This window comes from Tachysurus vachellii, chromosome 8, assembly GCF_030014155.1.
Source record: "Tachysurus vachellii isolate PV-2020 chromosome 8, HZAU_Pvac_v1, whole genome shotgun sequence".
Classification (NCBI taxonomy): Eukaryota; Metazoa; Chordata; class Actinopteri; order Siluriformes; family Bagridae; genus Tachysurus; species Tachysurus vachellii.
Window position 1 is genome coordinate 21,727,158 of NC_083467.1, and position 20,602 is coordinate 21,747,759.

Consider the following 20,602-nt stretch of genomic DNA (forward strand, 5'->3'; position numbering starts at 1 on the left):
TCAGATGTCCTTTTTCCCTCCACTTGTCACACCCCTGAGCTTCATACTCCATTTTCTGTCATGTACTTTCCTTTCTTTTTTCTCTTGATGCACAATCAACTGCTCTCTCGCATACATCTTTCATCATCTATACAGCACTTTTCTCCATTTCTCAGCTGCTTAAAAGTCATCTTCTCCTTTAATCTCCTTTGTTCTATCACAAAGACACACACATAGCCATGCTGTCTGAATACTATTATCATAGAGTGGACAGTTTTGTTTAAAGCTGTGCCAAGAGTCACAGATACTGCTTTTGAAGGACATTATCTACCACTAGATAGATACCACTATCTAGATAGAAAAACAAAGTCCTAACACTTTTAGCACCAGGAAACTAACACAGTTGAACTTTTAGGGTATTACAGTGTTAACCCATGACAATCAAAGAAATGCAGTGAAGGTCTCCTGAACCTGAACACTAGAATAAGGTGAGGTCAATACACTCATATATACTTTATTAGTTAGATGCCTAGGAAAAACAGAAATATCATATTTTGTAATCGTGTTATTATTTGACTACTATATTGCTAATACACACGTTTCACACGCAATTTTCCCTCAGTCTAGTTCCGATGTTATCAACGGAAGATCTGTTGACAAAAGTGTGCTTCTGTTCTTGTCAGTTGGCATGCGCTTGCATTTCCATGACTTTTTCAGCAGCCTTGATGTGTAATATGATGACTGAGAACTACATGGGCTTGGCTGGGACTCTGTGATGCCTTAATGCAGTGAAAGTGAGCTTTTAAAAGCCTCCTTCTGTGCTGAGAGGGCAGCTAGCTACAACTCGACGATCTCAACAGCATGTCCTGTCAGTTCTTTTGCATGCCAGATAATAAAATAGGGTAGTGATAATTAAACTTAGCAGAGGGATTGCCACCATTTTGAAGTCAATAGCATCGGTTCATAGATTTGAGTTCCTAGTGCTTCACCTGCCGTATTAAGCCGTATTATTAAGTCAGTGACAAAAAACCTGATGTTAGGTGAACTTTAAAGTAATTTGTCTTTGTTTTACTCTAGAAGTTACTACTGCTGTTTGTTTAGATATGGAGCTTTTTATGGAGGATTTATTAACCTGTAGTTTTCATGTTTGAGATGCTTTTCTGCTCACCACAGTTGTAAAGAGTTGTTAAGTTCCTGCAGGCTTCCAGTCAGCTCAAACCAGCTCTGCCAATTCTCTAATCAACAAAACATTGCCTGTAGAACTGCTGGATGTTTTTTTTTTCCTCAACAACTCAAGAGAATCTTGTGTATGAAAATCCCAAGAGGTCAGCAGTTAAGAAACACCCAAAGCAGCCATTCTGGCACCAGCAACCGTGCCGAGTTTTCCATGATCGTCTTTAGGACAGAGGATTAAGCAGTTTCTTAGCAACATAAGCTATATTTTTAGTCTGTTTAACTTGACTAGAGAGAAAAAAGAAAAACTGGTGAAGGAAAGACTGCTGATTTAATAGCTCTAAGTAATAACAGGAGCTGACTTGCATTGTAGGTAGGTTATGATGAACTAATGAAAAAGTATGATCTAATTCTTTATTTAACAAAAGTTTATTCTTGAAAAAAAGGTTTAACAGAAATAAAACATGTATGTTATTCATTTAAGGAAAATAATCTGCATCTCGCCAGCCCACTATTGTTTAGTTTCCTATAATAGCACACACATATAATAAATAAAACGAATAATAAATGAATAGAAACAATGAACAATGTGCATTTTTACAGTATATAATATTGACTATTGTTTATTGGTACAACTCTAATTCAAAATGAGATTTGGATTTTACTTTACAGATTTCAACATACTGTATGGTACTGTAAAAAAAAAAAAAGATTTGAAGTGATGAGAACATTATTTATGATATTTAAAATTAGAGCTTGATTAAACTAATGCACTTGGACGGTCAGACATTAAGCTTTCAAAGCTTTACTCCTGTTAATGGAAATTCAGGGATTTATAACAAAATAACAAAACGTGACCAAATGACACGACATGATGCTACAAATAATAAATCAAAATTCTGAATGCATAAGGACGTAAAAGTCAAAGGAAAATGTATATTTTTGGTGATAAGCAGATGAAAGGCAAAAGGGGTTTAAATAAAATAGAATGGAAATGAGAGAACCAAGCGTTAGATAGAGGTATGAGTGACAAACATAGGAAGTGTTGACCAAATATTGAAATTAGGAAACATGGAACAGGTGAAAGCAGATAGAAGGAAAACTGGAGAGCTAAATGGACATAGTGTTATGGTCAATGAGGACAAGATCTATATGTATCCAAAGTCTTTGAAATTATATGATTCAGATCCACAAATGCAGAAAAATACATTGCATTGCTGGTCGTTGATTGTGCTTTCTTTAATCACTCATAACATCTTGAGAGAAAATATTCCTGATCCACAGTGAAGCTTCTATGTAAAATGCTCTGGATGAAGGTGTGTGTTTTAGACATGCCATAAAATCAATACAACCAGTGAGTGTGTGTGTGTGTGTGTGTGTGTGTGTGTCTATGTGTGTGTGTTGCCTTAGCAACCCAAGAGCCAATCCGAGTTACAACGGTGTAATGAAAGTGAAACGAGCATGTGGCATTCCAGCAACTTCTAAAGCACCAATTTTAGCTTTTCATGCTTGAAAATGAGGCAGGATTATCCCAAAATGGATGGCACTGCTACCATGTTGAGATAGAAAAGGTTTGAATGGTACAGTTTATTCCTGTGAATTACTCTAGACATGTAAAAAGCCACAGGATTGCGATCGTAAAATTACATCTACGTGTTTTTATTACGGACCTCCGTCTTTGTATTACATCATCAAAGATGAGCATTTCACATGATTAAGAATTCAATACATAGCCGATTTAAGCTTATCTCAAACACACACACAAACAAAAAAACAATACCCTTGTTTATCATCAACAACTCAAAGCTGTCCTGATGTGACTTCTACGTCAAAATCCAGGAAGGTTTGTGATTTATAACTATAAAAATGCTTCGGGAACAAAGTCTCATTTACAATCCTGTGGAATTTAGGAACATAGGGAATATAGCTCAGAGATACCTCACCTGTTTCACCAAAATCCAAAGGTTTCTATCCATAAACTTCAACCCACATTCAGCTCTTCATGGTCATCATAGACCTGCTGCTGTACTTTAGGACACAGTGGGACTTACACTAAGATATAAACATGAATAAACCATGCATTATGAATGTTATGGTGTTACAGGAGCTGAAATGTGGAAATTATGATGTAATCTTTAATCTAATTTCATAAATTATTTGTAGATGGAGAAAATATTTAAAAATACTTTTGGATTATTTTTGGTTATTTGATCATTGCATGTAAAAATGTGGCGTTAATTGGGATGACGATGTTTCTTCTGCAGTGTGTGTGTGTGCGTATATGTGTGTGTGTGTGTGTGCATGTGGGGGGGTCGGGTCAGTTCTGTGTTCTTCACTCTAGTTTAATTTAGGAATCATCTGCAGCGCTTGACATCACTGGCGGCTCACAGATCACACACACGCACACACACGAACAGCCTGTTTACTTGCCCTCTGAACGGCAGCAGCAACTGCAGCTCAGTTAGGGGAAGTCCCACTCTGTCTGTCAGCCCACACACACATCATAGTACAAATCCTTACAGTTCACATGGTGCATGGAAACTATGACAGTATCGAGAAATTTCTAGTTTGATGGATGGAGATGATGCCATTGCACAGAGATCACAGTGCACCATGCTGCAGTTTCACACTGGATCACTACACAACCAGCCGTATCGCTGAAAATGTTCCTGACCAGATGACTTCTCATCTGACATTGATGGAGCCTTGATAATGTATCAGCACATAGTGTACAGCCATGTCTGCAATTCCATCACTATTCTAAAGCTTTCCTTAGCCATTACTCACATCAGCCTCCTCCTCTTCTGAGCCTTCATACTGTACTTACTTACATACTGTTTCAGATTCACAATTTCACAGCGATAAGCTTCCAATAATAGTCTGATTGACAAACATTTCAGAAAGATTTCAGTCAGTCTTGAGTCTTCAGGACAGATGACTTTGTGCTTTACATATCTCAAATTATAATATTATGGATGTCACAATATGAGACAGAATTTCTTCTTTATCAGAAGCTTTAAGAGAAGGAGAAAATAAAGAGAAATGCTAATGAGAGAAAGACTGTAAGGGTTGGTAGTAAATTCGTTAAACTTTCTGTGATGCATAAATCAAATCAGTTAATAAATCCTGCTTTAATATTTTAGCATTGACTTCCTGTCCGAGTCTGATATTCAAAATGGCTGCCACTTTGGCCACTACTGTAATATTGTTTTGTCTATTTTAAAGTAAAAAGGTTGTCTTACAGTGACAGAAACCACATAAAGCAGTCTCTCCTGGTCCTGAATAACTAAGTTTGTAGCCTTGGTTAGTAAAATCAACATTATTGCTTCAGTACAAATCCAAAGAAGGAGATATTAGAAGCTACCAGTTTGTGTAGATTTCCTTAAGGCAGTAAACTGAAACTATTAGCCAGCATCTAGAATAGAATAGAAGCCTTTATTATTGTCACACATACATTACAGCAAAGTGAAATTCTTTCTTCGCATATAGATATATATATATATTATATATATATATATATATATATATATATATATATATATATATATATATATATATATATATATATACATATATATATATATATTCTTCATTCTTTAGAGGTTGGGGTCAGAGCACAGGGTCAGCCATGATACAGCGCCACATGACCAGTGAGGGATAAGGGCCTTGTTCAAGGGCCCAACAGTGGCAGCTTGATTCTCTGAACAACAACAAAGGGGCTTTTTATACCTGGTCACTTCATGCGTTTTCTGTGATCCGATAGCTATCCGATCGTATAAAGACCAGGTCTAAATGCCCTCTGAAACGTTTCTGAGACGGATATAAATCCGATCGTTCAACCCACTTCAGGAGGTGGTCTGGGACTCATTTCAGATGAAACTGGACAGGTGTAAATGAATGTGGTTGTTCAAGCCACATACGTCAGCGCTATACTCCTCCCAAACGGAAGTACGTCACTCGTATTTTAACTCAATTACCCCGTAAATGAGGTAAAATATATTTGCATTTTGGGCGGGAGTAGAAAGATCATTCCATGTTACTTAATGTAAATGGAACAGTTTTAACAAATCAGATAGCTATCAGATCAGAGAAAACACATGAAGTGACAGGTGTAAAAAGGCCCAAAGAGCCTTAACCGCCCGAGCCACCATCACCCATCTAAACCATCAGCCATTATTTCAAGTGAATATTATATTAAGCAGTGGGCATGAGGGCAAATGTGAGTGTATAAATACAGCAGCCATACAGACTCCTGATATACCAGGCCTACAGATTTTCGAGTTAGTAGCATCTCTGTTCTGTAGGCTAGGCTCACCAAGAGTACTGCTTATGGGATGGATGGATGGATGGATGGATGGATGGATGGATGGATGGAAGGATGGAAGGATGAATAGATAGATAGATAGATAGATAGATAGATAGATAGATAGATAGATAGATAGATAGATAGATAGATAGATAGATAGATAGATAGATAGATAGACCTAAATAACAAGCTCAGCAGGTGTATTTTGTTAGGAATAAATACATTTAGAAAGCTATTCATGGTTGAAATTGAGACAAACTGTATTTTTGTCATCATTGTTGCATAACACAGCAGTATATTTGTGGACCAAACCCTGCTTAGCCCTGCTTAATCTTACTCCTACTGGAACCTAACCTTGACTTATTTTTATTATATTATATTTTCCCCTTTTCACCCCTCACATTTTAGTGTACAGGCAGCAATTTGTTCCACGCTTGCATAAAAATAGATGTGTGTGATGTCGAAAACACAAAAAAAAGTTAAAACTTTCCAAGGAGGATGAAAGTAGCAAACGCTGGCAGTCAAACCGCACATTTGATATGAAGAATTGAACATCGTGACCTTATCAACTCCAAAAGCTGCTCTTTTTCAAAAATAAAATAAAATAAGTTCACACATTTGACCTTTTAAATGCAAAACAATCAATTCCCAGAGCTCCCAGAATGAAAGCAAAAAGTTTGGAAAAAGTCCCTGGAATATAGAAGCCTCTCCTGCTGCAACATTACAGTTGCCCAAAACTGCCCCCCCAAAATGTGGTTGTCTTCCTGATAGAAACTGTCTTGCTGTTAGAAACACAATGTTCAAAGTCCTTGCAAGTAAATGATGCAAGCAAAGCTGCCATACTGAGGGTCTATCAACTGGATAAATAAATAAAAAGATGCTGTCAAAAACAAACCACAGAACATTTTATATAAAGAAAGAATGTAGAAAATACAGACATTCACCTTGTTTTATGATTCTTTACTCAAAAATAATAATAATGTCAAAAAACCTTCAGTTAAAATTGAACTACAGATTCACATTCTTCACTGAAGTTAAAATCTGAAAACAGATAACTATAAACTCTGAAAATGAATTGAAAATTAAATTAAAGTATAAAAAAGATAAAGATGTACACATGATTAGTAATTAGTGATTCTATAGCAATGTTGGTCCTAAAATGGGGGAAAACATGTAGCTGAAGGTTATCAAAAGCTTAAAAAATTCATAAAATGAAGTAAACTACTGTAGCTGAGTCAAAAAACAAGTTACAGTGAGGGAAAAAATGATTGGATCCACTGTTGATTTTGTACGTTTTCCCACTGACAAAAAAATGATTAGTCTATAATTTTAATCAAGATATGCTCAAGAAAAAGAACATTAAGATCCCGGAGTCATGTAGCCAGTCTCCAGACCATAAACTCTTAGAAAATCTGTGGAGAGAGCTTAAGGTTCGAGTTGAAAAAACCTCAGCCTCGAAACTTTAATGACTTGTAAAGGACCTGCAAAGACGACTGGGACAAAATCCCTCCTGAGATGTGTGCAAACGTGTTGGCCAACTACAAGAAACTCCTGTCCTCTGTGATTGCCAATAAGTACTAACTCATGTTTTGCAAAGGGGTCAAACACTTAATTCACTCATTAAAATGCAAATCAATATAACTTTTTTGAAATGTATTTTTCTGGATTTTTTTGTTGTTATACTGTCTCTCACTGTTAAGATAAACCTACCATCAAAATTATAGATTGATTGTTTCTTTGTCAGTGGGCAAATGTACAAAATTATATTCAATTAAATACTTTTTTTTTTCCCCTCACTATAGCTAGCAGTCACAAAAAAGTGTGCATGTATTATGTCTCTTTTTTTTTTTTTCTTCAGTGAATTCAATCTGCTAAAATTCAATTCCTAAATAGTCACCTAATGACTTGTTACAGTGACTCATGATAAATATATTGAATGATTATTGAGAAAGGTAAAATAAAAAAAAAAATTTTTAGATTAAAAAAAACATTTTTTTAGATTAAAAAAGATTTTTAATTATACAGGTCAACAGTATTTGGTGAAAAAAAAACAAACAGAATAAACAAACTCAAATAAAGCAGTGATTTGAAGGAAACAAGCAACAGACAAAAAAAAAAAACAGTAATAAAGTAATTATAGGTTGTTACTTTCCACCACTGCCAACTTGATACTCCTAAATATTCAGAATGTGAATCCTAGTGCCATCTTGGTCTATATTTCACACTCAGAAGAACACTTTCAAGTATATTTTATATTTTATATACAGTATACATATAATATACGGAAACTTTGTGCAGAAACCACCTCATCATTCAGGTGACAACATGGGAAAGTGTTCCAGATGTTCCAGATGTTCCCACCATCAGCCTATATACATAAAATATTTACATTTGCTGAATATAATACCAGTTCACCAGCATCTTATCTGAATTATTAATATGGCTTTTATAATGCCATAATGGCTTTCATAATAATTCCCATAATCCAACTCTGGTAGCTTGGCGTTAGATCTTTTCAATATTTAAAACCTTGGAGAAGAAAGCTTGGAGTAACGCCGGTAAATTAACCATCACTACATCGCTGCACCTGAATGACCACAGATTACAGAAGTCTAATGACATTCAAGTCGAAGATCCCAAGTGTGTGAATGAGTGATGGAGCAAAGCGAAAGAGATGAGATGAAAAAGAGAGAGAACAAATAGTGAACAAGGCCTACCTTTCCATGCCTTGGGCTAGGGTACGAAAGCGCAGTCACCTTCCATATCTTTAAAAGGCCTGTGTTTGCATCTCTCAGCTCCTCATTTCAGCTAAGATTTCAGGATATAGCCAGCAGAAAATAAAACAATTCTGTGTTTGCCGCTGTCAAGCCAGGTAACTATAAACTAACAATAAATCTTCCATGCTTAATATGTCTTTATGTGTTGCTTTTCTTGCCTCTACGTCCCTCGGCAGTGTTCCTGCAGTTCCAAAGCCCCCACGCTCTCGTGATCTCACAGCAGAACATTAGTGAGTCAAATGATCTATTTCTGGGGCCACGTTCATACACCCTCTAAACACTAGCAAACATTCTGCGTTAAAGCTCTCAGTAACTGCAGCATTGCAACATGGACAATCTTTTATTGTTTCAATTTGAATAAAAGGATTACAGCTGTTCAGGTAATCTGGTGTAGCACTAACACATTTAGACAATCTGAACTGCAACTAGTTTCCTTATTGCTCTATTTTCATTGCGCTTGATGTGCTTTGAGAGGTTCACAGTTGGGTGCAAAAGTTTGCATACCCTTAAGACAAAAGAGAAAGAATCAATTATTTCTAGCAACAATACAGCAAATATGTGAAGTTTTACAAATGTTTCTTGCTGTAGGTGTAATTCCATGATTAGGAATTGTGACTCATTGGTGTTACTCTTACAAATAAAGGTAAATATAAACGGCACTTTAAACACAGATAATTACATTTTCAAATCAATTCAATTCAGTTGCATTTGTATGGAGCTTTTAACAACGGACACTGTCACAAAGCAGTTTTACAGGAACAGTGAACAGAAATATTTTGAGATATTTCACATCTTTTTTCAACATTTTGTCCTGTCCTAACCTTCTCTTTCTCTCTGTCTCTCGCTCTCTCTGTCTCTTTCTCTGTCTCTCTCTCCCCCTCTTTCTCTCTCTCTCTCTCTCGCTCCTCTCACTCTCTGTCTCTCTCTCCTCTCTCGCTCTTTGTCTATGTCTCTCTCCCTCCCAATCCCCCCCCCCACCAAATATATATATAAAGGTACCTTGTATGGTAAACTCTCTCTAACCCCAATATTGCTAATGTATTCTGTTACCATTTTTTGCTTACCGATCAAATCAAATCAGCCTGGGAAACTTTTCCTGCTCACTTAACCTTGCAATTTGTATTACTGTCTTGTTTCAACATATTTAGTGTGTGTGAATATATATATATATATATATATATATATATAGATATATCTTGGCAAATACAGTAGAGCAAGGTGTGTGTAAACTATACTACTCTCAACTGTAAAACTGATAAGAGTTTTTGAAATGTGATTTTCATTTTAATGCAATTTTTAAATTGTATCTTAAACATATATTTTCCCCACACACGCTGCTCAGAAATTTGCTGCTTTGAGGTAAGAAAAGCATGGGGAAGCATCATTTCACCTTCTAAGTAGAATGCAGTTGTTTTGAGTTTTCACTCTTTTTTTAATGGTTCAGTGAATTGAAATGAGATTCAGCTAAACTGGAAATGCATCACTGCAGACACACAGACTCCTAGACGTCTTTCAGTTAAGCACGGTTAAATGCACATCAGTTGCTTGTTTGGCCTACATGTAAAATGCCAATGGAGCATAGCTGAAACATGCAGTAAACAAGATGCTTTTAAGAAAATTACACTCAGGAGGAATCATAATTAAAGTGCTACTATAAGCGAGTCCAGGAGATGAAATTTATCGTAGAGTGATAAAGTGGGGAAACTGCTGTAGCAAAGAAAACAACAAACAGCTCATGTTTAAAACCTGAAACATCTCAGTTGATCACCAAATTGTACAGAATGTAAGAAATGGTACTCTTTTGTCTTTATTTTAATTGAATTGAATTCAAAACATAGCTAATTGTGTATTATTACTAATTATATTAATGTTAGGTGTAAAGCAGAGCAGTAAATCTCAGCAGGACTTGTATATTGATTAACAGACCGACTGACTGAAGATGAACTGTTCCTGGCGTACTCACATTAGAAACTTATTTGCTCATAGATTTTCTGTCTGTTTGTTTACTACAGTTATACTGTTTCTCATCACTGTTAAAAAAAAAAAAAAGGTATCTTTTACTTTTGTTCCTCCATAAGTGATCCCTGCTGTGCTGATGCTCACAAAAGGTGTTTGTCAACCATTCCCTTGCAAGAGAACAGGAAGAGAGTGACAGAATTGCATCTGTGATTTTTTTTTAGCCACAAATATGTCAGCGGGCATCTGCAGCACAACAGACTGTAAGACAGGACTTTTCCTTTAGGAGAACATGAAGCCTCCTTATTGTAAAATAAATCTGACCTCATGTGTTAAAGATTTGCGATGTTAAAACACGTGCGCTTCATATATATATATATATATATATATATATATATATATATATATATATATATATATATTTACCAAAACAGAAATACAGTGTCACAACAGAGAGTTTGTCAACCCTTTTTGAAATTTCTATATTGTCTGTCTACCAAACAGTGATTAAAGAAGAACAAAGATAATGTTTTGGAATTGCCAAGTCAAAGACCTGACCTTAAACCAAAAGAAAAATGGTTGAAGGACCTGAATCCAGTCTTCAGTACTGAGGAATGGGATACAATTCTTACAAGACATTGGGGCTGGACTGATCAAAAGTTACTGGAAACTGTACTTGAGTTATTTCTGCACAAGGGCTCACAACAGATACTGAAATGTATCAAAGGTTCACATTCATTTAGAAGTCACAGATATGTAACGCTAGGTCATTTTTCTCAATAATTAGATGAAGAAGTATAATATTTTTGGCTCGTTTGTTTCATTGCGTTTACTCAGTTTACTTTTAGGACTTATCTGATAATGTTTTGGGTCATATTTATATATACAGATAGGATTTTCTACTGTATATTTCACAACACTGTATAATTATCTACTAAGGCCCATTATAAATATATTTATGGTTACACTACTGAGGTGCACTGAGGTTTACAACAACATAGTATGCAAAATGAATGTAAAAGGACGGACGGAAGGAAAGGTTGTGACTGCAAACACTTAAATGATTTCTTTTGGAAAGGGATGTAGTTTCAGTGTAATATTTTCTTCTCATTTACACATTTTATCAGTAGCCACATTAATAGCCCTAGACTTCTGCTCTATTTTGGCCCCTAATGGAATAACAGAAATTTGCTCTTTTTTCCTGAATCTTTCAATTCAATTAAATATAATTTAGAACATGTATTTTATATTCACCTGAGGGACTAAATTAGAAACTTTACCAGGTCAGTTCTAGTTCACAGTCTGTGTTTGACATACAAAAGGCAGTAAGCAGTAGGTCCAAGTGAAAGAAGCCAAGCTAAAGAAGCTGTAAACATAGAAAGATATATGCAAAAATGGAAAAAAAACCTAACATGAACCAGCCGAATTAAAGGCATCCTTATTTTTCAGCAACACAGACTGATCACACACTTGTTTGTAACCTTACAAAGTAGATCCCCCTTTGACGGTGCTGTGAGCCGAAACGATATCATGACATCAAACAGAGAAATAACAAACAAAGGACAGACATTGCTGTGGTGGAAAAAGACCTGTGACAGTTGGACAAAGTGCAGACAAGTTAGTAAGCCATGCTGTAAGAACTGTAAACGATCATTTTTATTGCTAATGAAAAGCCGTTATGCTTTAAAATATTTATTTTACCCAAAAGACGCATTTTCACATATTACCGTATTAGAGCTCTTACAAAACAGTGAATTTTACTAATTAGGTAGAATACAGCGGTGTCAAAATGAACAAGCAATGCAGAAATTCTTTGAACAATCACCAGGGTCACATGTATCTTTCTGCTTTAATGCAAACAGATTTCTTCTGATTGGTTGAAATTATAATTCAGTTCAATTCTATCTGTATAACAACCGACATTGTTTCGAAGCAGGCTTATAGAAATATAGAATTCAGAATAAAAATAACTGAGATTAAAACTAAATTTATTTTTAAAGTGCAAGCCTGATGCTAAGGTGGTGAAGACAATGTCCTTGAGACGATATGAGGACAAACCCGACTCAAAAGGGATCCCATCATCTGGGTGCACCAGAAAGTGTGATTAAATGATGTCCTTTCTACAAATGTAAATAATCAGAGTAGGTGTTTGACTAAAAAAAGTATAACAAACAACAAGAGGATTTTCTTTTCTTGATGAGTCTGAAGATCTAGTGCGGCACTATGAAATATGGTGGGAGCAACTGTATGAGTATCTGGTAGAAATGGCCTTAAGTGGGATAAACAGGGCAACCCGCTGTTTTAAAGATACAAAGACATCAGTATGTGACTTAGTTTATATCATCCACATCAAGCAATCTTAAGGCAGATTAATTGGGATCCACCGACAAATGAAGAAGTACATACAGTATGTACATATAATAGTATGAAGAAACTTGAAAAATGGGTAAACATATAAAAAAAATGCATAAGCTGTGAGTACATCAAATTTTTTAAAATAAAATCATCATTGCAATTACCAGTAACAGTAACATGACACTGTAATACAGATTAATTGGGATCCACCAACAACTGAAGAAGTACATACAGTATGTACATATAATAGTATGAAAAAGTGACACTCTGGTTGATTTCTTTGTTGCCCAGACTGTAGGTTCATTCACATTATCAGTGACAGTTGTGTCAGAAACGGAACAGAGTGAAACGAGCTGAATTCTTTTTCAGCCTACTTTCTGACACCTCCATAACCCATCATCAGCAATGACTCAGAAGGTGCAGGTGAAAAGAAGTGTAATGAAAAGGAACAAGGTGGATTAGTATCTTTTTCCTCCAAAAATGCTTTTGGAGATTAAATTAAACATACACACAAGCAGACATTAATGGTCTATATTGTCCCACAGATGCGTTGGCCTCACTTTCTTCTTAACTCATACTTATTTGTACTAATATATATATGTGTGCGTGTGTGTCTGTGTGTGTGTGTGTCTGTGTGTGTGCGTGTGAGCGCACGCACGTGTGTGTTTACCCCACATCATTCTTATTATGAGACTTCATGATATAATGCAATACTCAATCCTAATCTTTTTTATATTAATATTCATTTTTAGCCTCCCGTTTAATATCATGACCATCCATCACTTCATGGTTAATGACACAACATCTTTTACAACATGTCAATTTCTGCTCTAGTTAGCACTCAGGGAAAAAAAAACCCTAAAGGCTCTGACTGAAGAAAGAAATATCATAGAATTTCTCATAAATAGTTTGCTTTAAACTATAACATGTGAGACGTTTTGTCATAACATGTGAGACGTCTCACTTGACATGCAGCATTCCCACTAAAGTAATACGTTACATAAGCCGTAAATGCAGCTACATTAATCTTGAAAAATGGGTAAACGTATAAAAAAATGCATAAGCTGTGAGCACATCAAATTTTTAAAAATAAAATCATCATTGCAATTACCAGTAACAGTAACATGACACTGTAATACTGTAGGACTGGAAAACTTGTCTGGAAAATGATGTCAGTCCTATGGTGCAGGGTTCATCTAAAGTGCTGCCATCATCTCAGTCAAAGTACAGCAATTTCAGAAATTCAACAAAATAATCGTGTCTTGATATGTTTTTTTTTTTTATAAAGCCATGATGGTTATTTCAAAACTATCACCACATGGAGAAATCCCCAGCCAGTGTCAGTATACATCTACTTTATATGACAGTTTAAATCTGCTAAGCTTCTCAGACAGCTCTATTCCAAAGCATGCCAGCACACATGTATTGACAGAACGGTTTAATCACGAATCACACACAGATCCCTCCACTATTCACTTATTCACTTAGACTGGGCATACATGGAGAAGGTCTGTATAGACCCCCCACACCAAGGTGCTATATATAGGTGTGATGTCTTTCTGTGAAACTGGAGAGTCAGTGGCCTATTAACATCATGAAAATGTGAGACCTGGCACATTCCAGGGACAGAAATAACCTGTTGAAGGGTCAGAGATGGTGGAGAAATGGAGCAGGAAAGAGTGATGTGATTTTCGTACGTTTAGACAGAATCTATGAAAATAAAAATCCAGAGACATTGAGACAGAAAATAAGAAGGAAAATGAGAGAATGATGAAATAAAGGCCTGAAGAATAGAAAGACACATACATAGACAGAAAGAGAGAAAGGAGGGGTGTAGTTGTGAGTGACAGAACAGGTGTATGATGACGCAAGCAGTCCCAGGCTTTTAGAACAAACCCTCACACTGCAAAGAAGGCTCTCAAACAATCCCCGCTGACCATCTGTAACTCAGTAGTCTAGTCACATTACTGTACTTCCTTTGATCCATAGAAGTCATGTAGTAATTTATAAGTTGTACATTGCTTCTATACACATTTAATTATATTCTACCTAGTAGATAGGTCAAAATGATTTAGGCCTTTGCTGTTCTAGCCGTCTCAGCTTCAGATGCGCCGCCCCCACATTATACAGAGTGTCTAATATCCTCTGTACACTTTTCTGTCTACAACCTTCAGCATGATGGTCGTTGCAATACAATAAAGTGTCTGATTGTATACACACACTTCTAAAAATCAAACTGCAACACAAACGAATTTCAGAGCAAGATATAGTTACTGGGCTGAACAAAAAATAAATAAATTTAGATTTGTTTGAAGAGATTTGTGGTTAGTAAGTTATATACAGTAACCTTGCATGTTTGAATACAGGTGACAGGGAAAGGTCTGTTGTAGGTTGTCTGCTGTCAGTCAGAGTTTGTGCTTGCAGTATAGATATCTTTATAAAAAAAGACTAGCTAGCTAGTTAATTAACCTGGAAACCAACTTAATTAAAGTTTTACTTGTACCAAATACGAGCCCAGGTACATCAAAAAAGAAAGAAAGGAATAAAAAAGAAAACCAGTCAGGAGAGAGAGAGAGAGAGAGAAAGAGGTAAAGTGAAAAATGTCTAACTTTATTGCAAAGCTACTGACTGATAGATTTGATAGGATAGATGGGTTTATTATTTATATTGTAACCCAGTTTTAAAATTGTTTAGCTAATGCACATTTGATAGCTGCCGACTGACTCACAGGAGGCAGTGAGGAGTCTCTTTGTATATAACTCTGGTATATTGAATAACAGTGATTTAAAACCTTTCCTTAGCGCCTGTGTGATCTCTCGTTTTGTCTGCTGGTGAGCATTTTAGCTAGTGTGCTAACACTATCTGTTTCATGCCAAACATTTTTCACAGACTGGACAGCAAAGGCTATAGATTAGATATAAAAAAAAAACAGATTAGATTAGAAATTTCTGAGAGAACACATATTGGGAATGATTAGACTTAATAGTTTCATTATCTATACCTTTGCCTGTTTTTTTTCTGTTATCACTCCCAGAGACACGTGCACCTTAGGGAAAAGCGCTTACATTTAACTCATGGCCTGCATGGTGCTGTGAGATTACAGCAGACAACCTTTTCCCCTTTAATCATGATTTGGTTTTGTACTGTTTATGAACCTGAACGAGCAGTTATACCACAGTGTCACTGAGGCATAGGCACTGCTCCTTGTTCAGGTTGTCACAGTATGAAATACACAGCCTCAATTCTACAAATCTCATCTAGTAATATCATATGAGAAAACTGGGTTGGCAGCTATACAAAGAGGATACAGGATTTGTTATTATTTCCTTAAGACACCCCATTATGTTTTCCCCTCAAACCGAGCCCTTTTTTCTTCCTCATTTGTAAGACAGTTTGATCAAACCTGTTAAATTAGTTTAGTTTAACACTTAAAAGTGAATGTTGAACCAGAGCATAATCAAAGGCAAGTCACGGACATGTTCTCGCTTTGGACTGGAACTGATAGACCGGGCCCTGGAGCAACCTGTTAATCATGCTGTTCTTCTGACAGCTTGACAGTAAAGATAAGAGTAACAGTGATATAGTAACTCTGCCAGCGAGGAGTGGAATAGCCAAAGGTACAGCTCTCCAAACAACAAGGACAAGCAACAGGCACAGAAATAATTCGGTTTAAACACCACTCAATGGATCACATAAGAAATAGCAAATAATCAGTAGGATGTAAAGAATCCCATGCTTAATGGCATTTTCAAACTAAATGGCCATGTTGCTGTATTTCTTTAGTTAACCATTGACCTGCATGTCAGCTCTGCTTTACATTCCTTGCAGCCTTGTTTATTGATTTACATGTTAAACCATTAATAAATATGCATCAGGATTTTTCAGCATCATGCACTTCCAATACACAGTGTGCTACTCTTGAATATATAACACATTGTAATTTCACAGCTCCACTTTGGGACAGGGAGCAGTTTGAGTCACCTCCCCAGCTGCCACCGTCACTCTCCCTGCCCCACACTCCATCACCAAACTACCCCCAAAGAAGATAAGAGCTCACAGATTCATGGAGAATAGAAACTGACGATACTTGCAACTCCATTTTACTGCACTTGTTTGATGGTCCACCATTTTGTGAAAGAAACATGCGAGAGGCCTCTCCATTAGAGCTAATCTAATTTGCACCAAATCGTAGCGAAACTTTCCCTTTCCCCAGCTCGATATGAGACAATTAAACAGCACCAGCCTCATTACACAGTACTGTGAACTACTGCAGGGAAAATCCTTGCATGTTTATAGGGTTCTGTAATAAAATTGGATTAAGAAAAGGAACTTAGGGAAGGGAAATTAATTACACCTTTGAAATGACCAAAACAACTGGACAGACACAATGACTGGTAGTGGGATACAGGATACACCTGCAATAACTAATAATATTGTTAGGTAAGACTTGACATTTATCCCTGGTTACCTTCTCCCAGGTCCAAGACAGCAAGAACAGCGCTGCTCCTGGCCTCCCCTAGGTAGTTGCTAGCAATACAGGTGTAGAGGCCTGCATCAGTAGGCTTGCAGTCACGTATCCACAGTCCTCCATACTCCTGGTTATCCATGTTGAGGAGGTCATCGTTGTGGTACCAGTAGAGAGAGGGCTGTGGATCTCCTGCCACAGCTACTTTCAGACGGATGTCACAGCCAGTACCTACGGCAGCATTCCTCATTTTTCGGATGAAGACGGGTGGTGTTGGTGTGGGATAAGTGGGACTTGTATCTGCCACCATCCGGTCAGGGTTGACTCTAGCCCGTTTGGAGGGTATCCGTGGGCTTGGAGGTGCAATTCCCCCAGATCCATCTTCTGCACCCTTTTTCAGGGTCATCTGCACCTCTGCCTTTCGCATGACTCAGCAGAGAGGTATAAAACTTTCTTTGCTGGAAATAAATTACTGGACTACTTTTACTGAATTTACTCTGAAACTACACTTTCTAACTCACTAGAAAAAGTTTCACTCGTCCATTTCATAACTTCCTTCCATTCCAGAAGGAAGCCAGTGGAAGTCCAATTAAGGCTTTGTCAATGGCAGCTTGTTGACAGTAACTCTGAGATTCAAAATATCTCCTAAGTATTCAGAGAGCCTTGAGCAGCATGTGAAACAAAACTGTTAAACACAGAAACATTTTCTAGGAAGCCCTCCGGCAAGTGAAGGTTAGTTACTCATTCAGGAATTACCTTCAGATTGCAAAAACAACTTTTGGAATATGTTTGGCACATCCTTAAACAAGGCTAATTCAAGAAAAAAGTTTCATCTTTGGCCAGTTAGACAGCCAGAGCAAGTCAATGTATTCCTGATGGTGGTTATTTTTAGAACAAGTCCCACAGGATCACGTTGCTTCAACAGCTTCTAGAATACTCTGTTGGAAGTTTGTAGTCCCTTTCAGCCATATCGATGGAAGTAGCTGCTTAGTTCGTTGCAGCGGTCTTCTGGTGGTTTTCTGGGTTCAGCAAGAGGCAACTAGTTCTATCAGTTCCACAGACCACTATATCCCCTCTGTTGCCCTAGGAGTTAGGCTCTCTTTTTCAAAGCTTCCTCTGTCAGCATTAAGGCCCCATGCTGCGGTGACAAAGCAGCCCCACTAAGTTTCCCTTTGACAGCTGCATTCTGATAGGTCACAATTTTTAGACACTCCAACTTTTTTTTGCCTCTGGGTTGTCCTTTGGTACTAGTGACCAATCGCAATCTCCAGAGAGTGTAACAGTGGGATGGGGTAGCAAAGTGCTCTGATTCATATTAAATATAGCTCCTAATGTTGAAGCCCATTGTTTTACTAGCAAATAGTATTAAAGATGGGGATCTTTTGTATACATATACACCAGAGATTCTTGTTTCATAATCTATACCAATTTAAATTCAAGTAATGGCATAGAAATGTACACTTTTCAAACTGATATGGTTGTATAGAAAGACAAAATAACTTGCTTTTCATCAGCAGTGATGCTTAAGATAACAAAAGTCAGTCCAAGGCATCATGACAGGATAGACCTAAGGGAACAAAATGGCTCAGAATAACTGTATACAAATCTGCTCTTGCATAACACAGACTGCCATCTGCTGGACTCTGGCTCGGAATACAGGTTTAAACACACAAGTGAGCAGTTGAGGGATAAAGGCTTTGCTCAAACAATCCCAGCACGGTCGGATTTGAACTCAATTTCCTGATCACTAGCTTCTAAACTTAAATGCTGAACACCCACTGCGCAGAATGCAAGCATTAGTCTTACCACCTCTCACATTCTGAATAAACACATGAGCTACATCCTTTGCATCCGATGCATCAGAATACACCATATAAAAACAGTTCCTTTCAACAATAATATAACATGTTTCCATGCATTTATATTTTGGTCTTTGTGAATCCTAGGGCTCATGTCAGTTGAAGGCTTTTCCAAAGTATTAAAATTACAAATTGAATCACAAAGGGTGATTAACATATTTTGAAATATACTCATCTTTGTAAATGTAAATTCCTTCTCTGGCACGTGCAGCTTTTCCAAGCTTAATTATAGGATTCTACATCTACCACACTTATCCATCTGGCCAAATCTTTGGGCTTATATTCAGAGCAATGGGATGGTACAAATTTATTTGAGAATGTCAAAGTGTACAACGTAAAAGTCCTGCAAAGCCACAAGACTTCAGAGTTTGGTTGTTCATATCATTTAACACACTGAGGTACATGCCTCGGCTTAGTCTAAAGGATGTCATATGCAGAAGTTAATGATAGAAAGTGATAAAAACAAATCTTTGTAAAGTCCTTCAAGACCTAGAGGGATGTCGCAGATAACTAAAACAGACAAGTGAAACCAAAATGCCATAAAAATAACAAAGAAGTAATACAAATACAATCATTTATAAAACAATAATAAAAAAAGTGTTAGGAAACAACAAAAAAGACAAAGTGTTATGCTAGATAGTACATGGAGTGGCAGTCTTAAGAGATTTGTAAAAATAATGGTGACAATGGGGCCATTACACTGAAGCACTGAGAACTTGCCTTACAAATAAGTTCTGAGCTTAAACAGGGAAGGAGATTAAACAGTGGGTGAAAACCAAAGCTGGTGTCAAAAGTTTGGTCAAAGTTTTCCATTTAAGATTCATGGTATCAAAAAAGTGCCGCCTGTTTCCTCTTGGTTCTCCAGTTTCTTTCTACCTTACAAATACATGACAGCAAGTACACTTGCTATTCTAAAAATAAACTGTCCCTAAGTGAGATTGAGAGTGTGTGAATGCTGCGTTGTGATGGAATGGAATCCCGGCCAGACTGTATTCCTGACCAAGGCTGTAACAAGGATCAAACATTTAGTAGAGTTCCACACTGCAGAAATGTGGCCTAGGTCAGATGTTCATTCATTCATTCATTCATTCATTTTCTACCGCTTATCCGAACTACCTCGGGTCACGGGGAGCCTGTGCCTATCTCAGGCGTCATTGGGCATCAAGGCAGGATACACCCTGGACGGAGTGCCAACCCATCGCAGGGCACACACACTTAGGTCAGATGTCTGCAACAAAAATTCTCATCAAGACATTAAGGTCTGGTTCTGTGGTATCATAATGGGTGAGTAATTATAAGCTTTAAGTGTCTACCTCAGCTGCTCTGAGAACAGTTGATGAGTGGTCATGGAATGCAAGTTTTGATGCATAGTAGGCTTCATTTTGCAACTACGGCATAAAACATCACTGTTTCCATGTGGAATTTGGACACAAAAGGCTAAACCTATGTAGTGATAAAGTAAACTCTCTGAGAAATGTAGATATTAGGTGATGTTGATCCCATTGATATCTACAATCAATTGACACTTTATTGTCAACAATTCCTCCAAAACACTCTTTTGAGATTGTGATCCATGTTGACATGTTTGCATCACTGACATTCCTGCAAATTTTCCAGGTTCTCTTCATGCTGTGAATCTCTTGTTCTGCAAGATCTCAAAGGTGATGTATTGGATTCAGATCCTGGGACCAGGAAGGCCATTAAAGACCACTGATCTCATAGTCATGTTCAA

The 20,602-nt window shown here is 37.0% G+C and overlaps 1 protein-coding gene across 1 annotated transcript in view; it reads right to left on the minus strand.

The window, feature by feature from the left end:
• The window catches only part of spegb (striated muscle enriched protein kinase b), a 91,653-nt gene extending 73,517 nt beyond the window's left edge, over positions 1-18,136 (minus strand). The window contains exon 1 of the mRNA XM_060876907.1: positions 17,015-18,136. Within this exon, the coding sequence (XP_060732890.1) occupies positions 17,015-17,438 (424 nt within the window). The 5' untranslated portion in view covers positions 17,439-18,136. The remainder of the gene's footprint in view (positions 1-17,014) is intronic.
• Between the last annotated feature and the right edge of the window lie 2,466 nt (positions 18,137-20,602).